Source organism: Pogoniulus pusillus, chromosome 7 (assembly GCF_015220805.1).
Source record: "Pogoniulus pusillus isolate bPogPus1 chromosome 7, bPogPus1.pri, whole genome shotgun sequence".
Lineage (NCBI taxonomy): Eukaryota > Metazoa > Chordata > Aves > Piciformes > Lybiidae > Pogoniulus > Pogoniulus pusillus.
Genome location: NC_087270.1, coordinates 12,168,296 through 12,179,010, shown reverse-complemented (window position 1 = coordinate 12,179,010; position 10,715 = coordinate 12,168,296). Strand labels below are relative to the sequence as shown.

At 46.9% G+C, this 10,715-nt stretch overlaps 1 protein-coding gene across 2 annotated transcripts; it reads left to right on the top strand.

Annotated features, from left to right (window-relative positions):
- The first annotated feature begins 3,491 nt into the window (after positions 1–3,491).
- On the top strand, positions 3,492–9,965 carry ALKAL2 (ALK and LTK ligand 2). Of its 2 annotated transcripts, none has more exons than XM_064145904.1 (5): positions 3,492–3,735; positions 4,673–4,961; positions 7,427–7,480; positions 7,593–7,673; positions 9,901–9,965. In XM_064145904.1, the coding sequence occupies exons 2-5, from the start codon at positions 4,703–4,705 to the stop codon at positions 9,963–9,965; spliced, it is 459 nt and encodes a 152-aa protein (XP_064001974.1). In that variant the 5' UTR covers positions 3,492–3,735; positions 4,673–4,702. The 2 variants fall into 2 exon arrangements, with proteins under 2 accessions (XP_064001974.1, XP_064001975.1); XM_064145905.1 differs by having other exon boundaries at positions 4,629–4,961.
- The last annotated feature ends 750 nt before the right edge of the window (positions 9,966–10,715 follow it).

Here is a 10,715-nt window from a genome sequence, read left to right as displayed (position 1 = left end):
CATGCTGTTAAAACAAGCCAAAAAACTCACAGTAGATGTTTTAAAACTGAAACCTCCCACTCGGGGACAAGCCAAAACTCTCGTTGTATAACATTACCTCTATAATGTGATCTCCCAGGTTTGTATTACTTTTTGAGACCAAATTTTACATCTCCATCTACTTTCAAGGAAAGCAAACAGGTTTCTGACCTAGCTGGGATGGTGTGTTCACCTTTCACCTCTGCCTGAAGGAACTAGAACTTACATCTTGCAAATACCACAACACTTTCTTTGCCATCCTGAATGCTTAGTGCTGACAAGAGCCAGACACTTCACGATACCCACAGAAAAAGCCCAAGAACCTGCGAGTGCTCATGGCAGCCAGTGCACCTACTCATTCAGAAGCCTCAGGAGTCAGACTGAGGGTGAGTGGAAGTTTCAGGGATGGCAGTTTTGGCAGTATAGATGGCTGGCTTAGATGGAGCCCTGAGAAAACATGCTTATTAAAACCTAACCTGTTGGAACACTGAATTATCCTAAGTCTACTGGTGTGAATTTCAATTAACTTCACTGAAGTTGTGGGAACTACTGCACACCTTTGTATAAGCACAGCAGATTTATGCCTCAGCTTCTGCATGCATAGAGGCAACAAGCTGTTTATTTATCTACCTCATATCTCAGATATCTTCATTGTACTTTGAGTCTACTTCAATATGAGTAAATTTAAGAGAATTCCATAATGTTAATTTGTCCTTGCTGTGTCTTTGGTTCATGCCTCTTACCCCATTCCTAGACTTATGGTGGAGTTACCTCCTAAAACAGATTAAGGCAGTTTCTAATTGTGTCCTGTGTCTCTTCAAAAGAAAGAGACAGGCATTGGTCAGGCACTAGAATGGGCTGCACAGGGAGGTGGTGCAGTCCATGTCCAGATATGTTTAAAAGTAATCTGGATGTGATGCTTGATATGGTTTAAGGGTGAACTTAGAACAGTAGGGATAATGGTTGGACTTGGTGATCCTGAGGGTCTTTCCCAACCAAAATGTTTCTGTGATTCTGTGAAACAAAACATTAGCCACACCACTCAACAACTCACAAGACTGTTCCATGCCAGCTGGCCTCTGTGTCAGACAGGACAGACAGGTCTGGGTACTTATGAAGAAAGATGCAGCCTGACGTTCCTGAGTTGAAGTGATGTGCTCTCAAAACACAAGCTGTTCCTTCCGTAAGGAATGGTGACCAAAAATAACACAGAAATTGGAGCTGCAAGCTAGAGCAGAATCAATCCAGATGCTTAGTTAGCTTTCTGAACATCTCTTTCACTTCTGCAGCTGTATCTACCTTTTTCCAGAGATTACTTCAGGTGGAAGACTGCTTGGAATGTAATCACAGAAACCGAACACCAGGCTGTATAGTACCTGGCTCATTTTCTGCCTTCCCTGTCTCCATTAGGTGACCCTAACATGTCAATATTTGGTATGACTAACTTGTAAATACAACCACGGTCATGCAAAGAGCTGTTCTTTCTTGCTGCTGAACTGCTTCTTCCATTTATTTTATTTTTTCCCCACAAGTCTCAAGGTGACTGGAAACAAACCACAGAGCCAAAGAGGAGGGGGGATTCTGGACTCCTGACAACACGTTCTTGCTCAGTCTTGCCCCTGGATGTCTTTCTTCATCGTGTGGCTTATTTTTCTTCTGGTTTGTTTGTTGTTTTTTTCTTTAATTATCTTCACCGTGAGAGCATGGCCTGAGATCTCTGCAGCAGCAGACATGCATGCCACGCACATGCTGTTTTAAAGGAAAGGTAAGTTAGCTAGAATAGATGAAAATAACAGAAGCGTCGGGCAGACGGATCCACACTGCAGCACAGAAAGTTCCGGTAACCCTGAGGGGGAACCTCTTTACTTTCGGGGCGGCTGAGCACTAGAGGAAGCCCTCCAGAGCGGTGACGGAGTCTCCTTCCCTGTAGGCATTCAAAACCCACATGGGAGTGTTTCTGGGTGATTTACTCTAGATGGCCTTGCTCCAGCAGTGGAGATCGGACTAGATGATCTCCGGAGGCCCTGTCCAACCGCACCACTTTGCGACTCTGAGAACGCGGCCTAGGCCCGGCCAGAAGCGGCGACAGCTCGCGCAGCTGAACCACCCCTCAGGGCCGCGCCCCGCAGCGCCGCCTGGCCGCGGGCGGAGAGAGGGAGGTAGGCAGCGACGGAGGCTCAGGCTCAGCAGCGGCCGCTGGGGGTCGCTGTTGCCGCTGGCTGAGGAGGGCCCGGCGGCGCGCACTACCTGTCCGCGGGCGCCTGTCCGCCCGAACCGGCTGCTGCCCGTGCGCGCTCCCGCCCGCCACCGCTGCCGCCCCAGCGGGCGGACCATGAGCGCTTCCCGCTCCCAGCTCGTCGTCTTGCCGGGTTGGGAAGTACGCCCGCCACGCGATCCAGCCCCGTCCTTGCCCCGTTTCAGCTGCCAAGGGAGAGGTTTTATCCACACAATCAAAGTAAACAGAAAGTTCCGCCGGATCGTGTTTCAGCCCCTCTGCTCTGAACGTTGCGAGGGGCTCAGCAGGGGGGGGCGGCCCATTTGGGCTGCGTTTATTTATGCTGTGTTTATTTATTTTGGGGAGGCGGCTCCGGCAAGAGGGGTCCCGCTCTTCGAGGGAAGCAAAAATGCTCGCAGGCTGTTGCCCCACTCATCGTCCACCAGCGTCTCTTCACGCCGCCTCCACCCCTCGCTCGGGCTGTCACCCTCCGCCGAGGGAGCCGGCGGGGCTCCCCTGCCAGCGGGGTCCCCTGCCAGCGGCGCTGCCTTCTCTGTTCTCCTCATCCCGCGCGGCCTCGCCGGGAGCGCTTCCAGGCAGCGCCGCGAGCCCAGGAAGCTGCCTTGCCACCCGGGACTGCCCTTGCCCAGAATCGGCGAGAAAGGCGACACGCCCGCCTCTTCCACCCAGACCCCGCTCCAGCCACCTCTCCGCCGGCTTCCCGCTCGGAGAGAGCAGAAATAGCCTTCCTCTTCCCCGGTAGTTCGCCCCCGCCCCAACACCTCCCTCCCCTTCCCCGCCGCAGCCAGACCCGGAGTTCCCGGTAAACAGGCGGCTTCCCCGCCCCCCCCCACCTCGCGGCCCCCCGTGGGGGACGGCGGAGAGTGCGGTGGCTGCGGCCGCGGGGCAGCGGACCCGCCTGACGGGGAGCCGTGCCAGGGCCATGAATATTTCAGAGGCTCCTCAGCGAGTTTCTAATTAAAGGCTGGGGCGAGGCGCGCCCCCTTATCCCTTTAGTCCCCATCTTCCCGCCGCCGCCCCCTCCCACTCCATGCACACACTTGGGACCGTCTCCTTACGTCGGAGAGAGGCGAAGGAGTGACTGAGCCCTACCCGGGAGAGCCGAGCGAGGGGGAGGGACACCGGGGGGGGGTGGGGGGGGGGGGGGGTAATCAGGGAGGAAGGGAAGGAAAGGAGGGCGGGAAAGGGGGGACTTGTGCAAGCAGCGACGCTCCCGAGGTTGCCAAGTGGACTTTTATTGTTTTCCACCCACTTCCAAGTCGATACTATCTGCCGTCTCATGTCCATCCTATAGCCTATATAAGCGGCTGCGCTGGGGCTGACGGCGATGGAGTAGTTTGTGGATACGGCGGGAGTGTAGGGACGGGAGAGGGGCGGGCAGGCCAGCCGCGGAAAACTTGGACTCCTCGCCGCACGCTGCCGTCTGAGGAGAGCCGGGGAGAGGCTCCCGTGGGGAAGACACTGCCGGGACAGAGACACAGGTAAAGCGGCCGGGAAGCACTGACAAGTCTTCTTCCTCCCTGCCTCTTCCCTACGACCCTGTGCCTCACGCCTCGCTGAGCAGGAGCGCTGCATGCGGTGGGGCCAGTGGCACTGTGGACCCACGAAGGTGACAGGACGCGGGACTCCCACGGAAGTTGGCATGGAAGAGCCGCCACGCACATCCATGTGCGTGAGCCGGTCACCCCCGGCACGCCGGCACAGGGGGGCACCCAGCCGTCTGAAGGCGAGTGGCCCCGAAGATGAGGCTGCGTCCTCCGCCACGGCTGGTTGCCCCTGCTGTGTGGACATCGCCGCCCGCGCTCCTTTCCCGAGCTGAGTTGGGGAGAACAGAGAAAGAAAGGCAGGGCTGGCGTTACCGTGCGCTGCTCTCCAGCCGCGCACCGCCCATCCCGCCCGCAGCCCCGCAACCCGGGCTGGGGGGACTAACTCCATGCGCAGCCGCCGCAGCTCTTCAGCAGGAAAAAAAAAAAAAAAAAAAAAAGCCAAACGAAAAAAAAACCCAAACAAACAAAACTTCAGGGAAAGTTTTCACCCCTTGCCCGCGCTTCTCCGCTCCCCCGTCGCGTATTGCTAGCCCGTCGAGGCGGCGAATCTGCTCCGCCCGGGCGCAGGGGCCAAGTGTCCCGCCGCGGCCCTCCCGCGGGACTCCAGCAAGCGCAAGCTGCCGGGTAGGTAGACGGTGGGGCGGCTCTTCCCCGGGGGCCGGCTTCAGTGGGGCGGGCTCTGGGAGCTGCGGGGCTGACGGAGCTGCTGGGCTCCTGCCTTCTGTCACCTGCGAAACGGTCTCCGCGCTTCCCTCCTCCTGTCATGTTTCCGATTTCACCCTCATGAGCGTCCCCACCTCCGACCCACCGCCCTTCTTCTCTTCCAGTGAAAATAGGAGGCTTCTCACAGGAAGGGATACTTTCTTTCCAGCTGCTCCTGCACACCGCTGGTCAGACTGCGATGAGTGGACTGAGGTCTTATGGGCTGCTGGGGCTGCTGCTCTTAATGCTCTCGGCAGGATATTGCAAAGAGAAAACTGACTCTGCAGATTTGAAGGACAGGCAAAGTCTCCTAAATCTGATCATGGAGATCATTCAGGAACTGAAAAGGTACCACCTGGAGAAGGACAGTGGGCTGCAGTACTTTTCCAAGCATGACTATAACTTAGATCGAAGAGAAGTGCCAGACTATGGAGGATACCAGGATGAGCAGAGAGTGGGTAAGTCAGAGTCTATGACCTAGGAGATTCTTTTTTTCTTTCTCTCTGTAGTGCCTGGGTGAATGAGACATCATATCAGGTTACTAATTTTAATGAAGGATTCACCACTCAAAATACCTGCAGATTGCTTTTGTTATCAGACGCAGATGGCAGATTTGGAATAGAAAAACTCCATTCCCATCTCAGAGTCTCTCTGGATAATGTACTCAACTGGAAGTCCAACTCCCTGTGTGTTGGCTTTGAGCAAAACCCATCAAAAAGGGAAGAGACTGGAGTGGGCTGAGATCAAAGAAGTAAGGAATGGAAACATTTTTGTCCCCCGGAAGCTTACCACTTTTTAAGAAACGTGCTTAGTTTGTTTCTTGGCAATGACCCTAGCAAGAATTTGTGTAGCATGTCTTTGTAGAGCTCACATCTAGAAGTCTTTCCTGCAGCCCAGCCTCAGCAAACCTTTCACTCTGCTGGTTAGCTCTTCTTGTGCTCTGAAGGCAGTACCTTTGAAATACTAGGACATTGAGACCTAGTGCTCCTCTCTAACTGTACAAACGATGACCACTTTGGGACATTCCTACAGTCATCCTACTCATCTGGTGGCTCTTCTGTAACCTTCAGTGAAAACCTGGGTTGCCTTTTTAAGATGTCCTGGGTTGTGAAGAGCCATCTGGAAGAAGCTGTACCAAGCTACATAGTGACTGATAGTCACTGCTCAGTTTCATGATGTACTTCTGCATATCCAGTTGAAAGTTGATTTGGCTTCTCCTGATGCCACATCTAATTTACTGTTCACTGTCACTCCCAAACCCCTGCAGCATTACTGATGCTCACTGTACTCCTACTGAAAGTGACTTTCTCAGTATTTAACAGCAGACATCTATTCATCTTTTTTTCAAAAGTAGTTTTCATGTCACTAGTGTGCTATTTATTTTACTTTTATTGGTCTCATAAAGCTTCATTCTACTTTTTCTTCATTCTCTTTCATATTCATAAATCCTCATAATTTGCATTTGTTGTTGGTTGTCATGAAAATGTTACTTCTTCATCTGGATGATTAATCAATATACAGAGACAGACAATTCTGTTGCACTGAAGATCGGTAGAGTGAGAACATTTCGTTTTTTGAGTGTTGAAAAGTTAGAGGCCAGAGTGGACTGGGAACCCTGATCTGCACAACTCTACATTTTAGCACAGTGTGTGGGCGTGGCTTTTGGCCACCTTAAATCAGCACTCTGGTGTGAAGCATCAGGTTTGCGCTGAACAGTTTTCTATGTACATAATAAACCTGCTTCAGTGGGGATTAGTTGGTAGTGGCGTTACTGACTCCAAAGCTGGATTTTTCATTCTGTTACTATAATGGATTTATTCCCAGCAACTCTGAAAAGGAACTACTGCTTAGAGTCTTTCATTTCAGTTTTGGCATCACTTTCTCAGCGAGCCTGTCCCATGGGAAATTTCTGAGTGAAGCATGTGTGTTTTTAATGCTCTTCATGACATAATTAGGTCAAATTTGATAAGGTCAATTTTACTTACACTGACTAAAGTTAGAAGTAAATGAAGAATGACTTTCGAGAAGTGTCTAACCTCACAAGTGAATCAGATCTGAATGGAAATGCTCTCTGCTTTATATCTGATAAGAGGTGCCAGGGGAATGAAAAAGGCTGCTTAGGCAGTTATGGTCAAATAAATAAAGCACCATGTAGTGTATCATACACAATCAGCACTAAGCTATCAGCATAGAGTTCATAACGGAAAGCAATCAAAGATAGCTGTAAATCAGGAAGACACCAGCAAGAGTTAGGGCTAAAATGGATTTCAGTAAACCAGTTTCATTTTTGCCATCTGCTGAACACAAAACACAAGGCGGTAAACCACAAACACAGGGAGCCAGAAGAGAGCAATTTGCTTGGGCTCATTTCCTGTGAATTTTATTTACTGCTAAAGGGAAAGGGAAAAAAAAAAAAGATTCCTGTAAGTAGGTCCATCCAGTTTCATGATTACAGAAGGATAGTGCTTGTACAAACATATGTCTGGCAAAAGAGCAGATATATTTGCATAAGAGAAGTAAGAGACAAACTCAAACTTCAGTGTAACTCTGGATCTTTGCTACTGAGTGTACTGTTTCAGAGCAAGCGCAAACTAAAATTCCTGAAAGAACTTAATCTCAGTAACCTTGATAATGGAATTCATAGAGAGCTAAAATCTCACTCTTAGTTAATCATCATCACCCTTAATGACTGCACACCTAACAGGCAACTCATCCCATCACCACAGTGCATTTCACAGTGGCTTCTTATGTAAAACTAATGCTTGCAGTGTGGCCTGCTGTATGCAAAGGACTTCTGACTTTTGTGCATCTGTCAAGACATAGAGGTGATGTTTGCTGGACAGAGTTTATTCTCTGTCCTCATGCTATGCTTGGCAAGCTTAGCTCCAGCGCAGCAGTGACTATTCTTTATTCTGTCCAACAGAAATAGTTCCCAGAGATCTGAGGATGAAAGACAAGTTCTTAAAGCATTTAACAGGTATGTCTTGATTTTGCGTTGGTATCCTTCATTTCATGCACATACCATGAACTGCACTGCTCTTCCTGTGAACTGTGCTAATTTATTACTTATTGTTTTCTTTATATTTCAGGCCCACTCTACTTTAGCCCCAAATGTAGTAAACATTTTCATCGACTTTACCACAATACAAGGGACTGCACCATCCCAGCATGTAAGTGCCAAAACTTCCATGGGCTTCCATGAAACAGCAATTGTTTAGAATGGCCATATACCTTGCTTACTTAGGTGCTGATGTATGTGCCTCTCTGGTTCCAACCCAAAGCTGTTTGCTTGCCACAGAAACACAACTTCTCTCACAGACCTCTCGTATTTGATTTCTAATACTGTAAATGAAAGAAAGGATCAGAAATCCACGTGGGGTTATTTCCTTTTAATTGATGATTTATGTCGAACATAAATGTTGACATTTTCTATTCTGACTATTCAACTACCAATCCACCAATGAAGTTGACAGGGAATATTTGCAGCCCTTGTTGTCAGTGAATTACAACAGCATGATTTCCTAAAGCCCAGCAAAATAATGAAATAATTACACACAAAAGAGGGGATGGAAACAAATAAGCAAACGCAGCTAATATTCTCTCATCAGCACAAAGAATTAAAACAAATCAAACACTGACAGCTATCAGTTGATGTGAATCCAGGTTCATAGTGAGGTGGACCTGTTGAGTAAGCAGATGCTATTTTAGTACAGAGTTTTTAGAATGAAAGCACACTTTATTTTATTTGTCTGAGGTCAACCAGTTGGGTCAGTAGCAAAGCTGGGAATAGAAACAAGACTTACAGATTCCAAGTTTCAAGTATTAACAAATATTCCAGGCCAATATATTTTAAAGGCATATTTGGTAAGAATTACAGACCTTTTCCCCTGTTAATGAGGCTTCAGATTAGGAATACCTTGGAAAGGTAAGAATTTAAAGACAGTGGTTAAGAAGATCACAATCCATTTGCATGGATGGAAGTTGCTTGTAACTACTGTTTTGGACAAACAAATGATCATATTGCTTTTTTCACAACATGGCACACATATCATTTAACTCAGCACTAAAGGGTGCTCCCAGCTGTGATGCTACAAACTTGAGTTGGTATTAAAGTCTGAATTAGCCTTTTCCTCCTGACAGGTGACATACCTACCAGTATAATGTCTGGATAATTGAGAGTAATTTGTAGGAATGGCAATTACAGCATATCTATGCTGTGAGTTAGGAATTGTTAACACTGCATCTCTAGGAAACATCAGATGTAGTTACTCATTAATGCAATAATGCCTAACGAAAATCAACATCAGTCACCAGACTGGACTGACCAGTGTCTCTCCTTCAAGTGACTTTCTTCTAGGAAAATGAGCTAAACAACCTGTTTTAGTTCTTCACATACAATGTGATGCTACTTTTTGAAGATATCCTGGTTTCAGGTAATACTGTGTGTTCCATGTAGAAATTCAAAGGTCAAACAACAAATTCAAAGTGTCTGTGATGCTGCAATATAATGGTAGCCGGGACAAAAGCATTTTATTGGCATACCTTCTAGCAGTATCATTACCTAAAAAGCAATTTACTCTGCTGTCTGTCCATAACCAATTTCCACAATATTTGCTTTCAATTTGCCAAGTTAGAGATAAAAGATTTTTTTTTTAGTTTTGGATTGGTTCTGCCCCTTATGAACACACTAAAAAGAAGGTGGTACCTAAAATAAAAACTACTCCTAATAGAGCTACTGTGAAAAAAAAAATTACTAGTTTTAAGATGAAACTTTATAGTTAGGAGTGAATTTGTGTGATGTGTCACTTATGTGGACTGGACTTAACACTCCTGTGACTAGGCGATGTTATTTTCCTCATGTAACATTTTTTCTAGGGAGACCATTTATTGGAGTTGTACTACTTAAGTGGATAGACTTGCTTACTGAGGGTTGCATTTCAAAGATGGACGAGCACTATTTAAGCTTCCTCTAGTATGGAAATACTACAGTTACATGTTTAGATCCCACACTGAAGCACATTTGCATACGTACATACACTTGGAGAGCCTCCAAGCACATTGGTGCTATTTGTCTATAGATAAACATGCAGAAGTCTGTTACACAGCAACATGTGCTATCAGATATGGCTTTCAGTTAAGCAGTTCTCACGTGCTCCTGTTACATGGTGAAGGGTCTGGAGAACAGGTTTTTGAGGGGCAGCTAAGGGAAGTGGGGCTTTTCCAACCAAAGACATTGAGTGATGTCTAAAGACCAAGGAGCTGATTTCCGTAGTGTTGAAAATGAAGGTGTTGATTGAACTTCATTCTTGCAACAATTTGCACACTTAGAAGTTTTGATATTTAAAAACAAACATTATTTTAGTAACCTAGTCATGCTCTTTTTTTCTTTCATGACAGACTATAAAAGATGTGCCAGGCTTCTTACTCGGTTGGCAGTAAGCCCAATGTGCATGGAAGGATAAAGGTAAGCTTCTTTGTTACACCAATGACAGTCAACTGCACAGCAAAGCAGTGGATTTTGTGTTTCATACATGAAAATGCACGAGACTAAAAGAAGTCCTCTGTTGGCTGAGGTATTTCCCTTTTAGAGTACTTGCAGTACCTGGTTTTATCTCACAAATGTTGGCAATAGATAAAGGGTGCCCCCTCACTGGAAGTCATCCTAGTGAAATGTGTGCATCAGCTGTGAATTATTCACAGCAGCATACAGTCCGCAAATACTGATTTTGTTGCCACAGAACAAAACACAACAGCTGTAGCTTATTTTCCAAGGGCTGAGTCAGTACACGATTGCCTGCATTGGCAGCAGCAGCAGCAGCCCTTTTTTCTGCATGCAGCTGTAGATATGTAGTGTACATTTAGTGTTAATGTATACAGAGCTGTACACACGAAAGCTTCATGAATGCAGATATATTGCAGGTGCTTTTATAGAAACTCAATGAAAATATATTATTAGTAACACTGCCAAAGTAGCTTTAAGCTACTCCAATTTCTTGGAATTGTGTTCACTTCTCATGTCTACGAGTTTCTTCCCTCCCTTTTTGCCTAGATGTACCTCTAATTCTTACAAATTTTACCATGCACCAAAATCAAAACAAAACCTAATCAACCTAAACTTCCAAACTATCTCTATTTCTAGGAGACTGTTGGGTTGACAGTTGGGACTTGATGATCTTGTCTTTTCCAATCTTAATGATGCTATGTTAGAATAT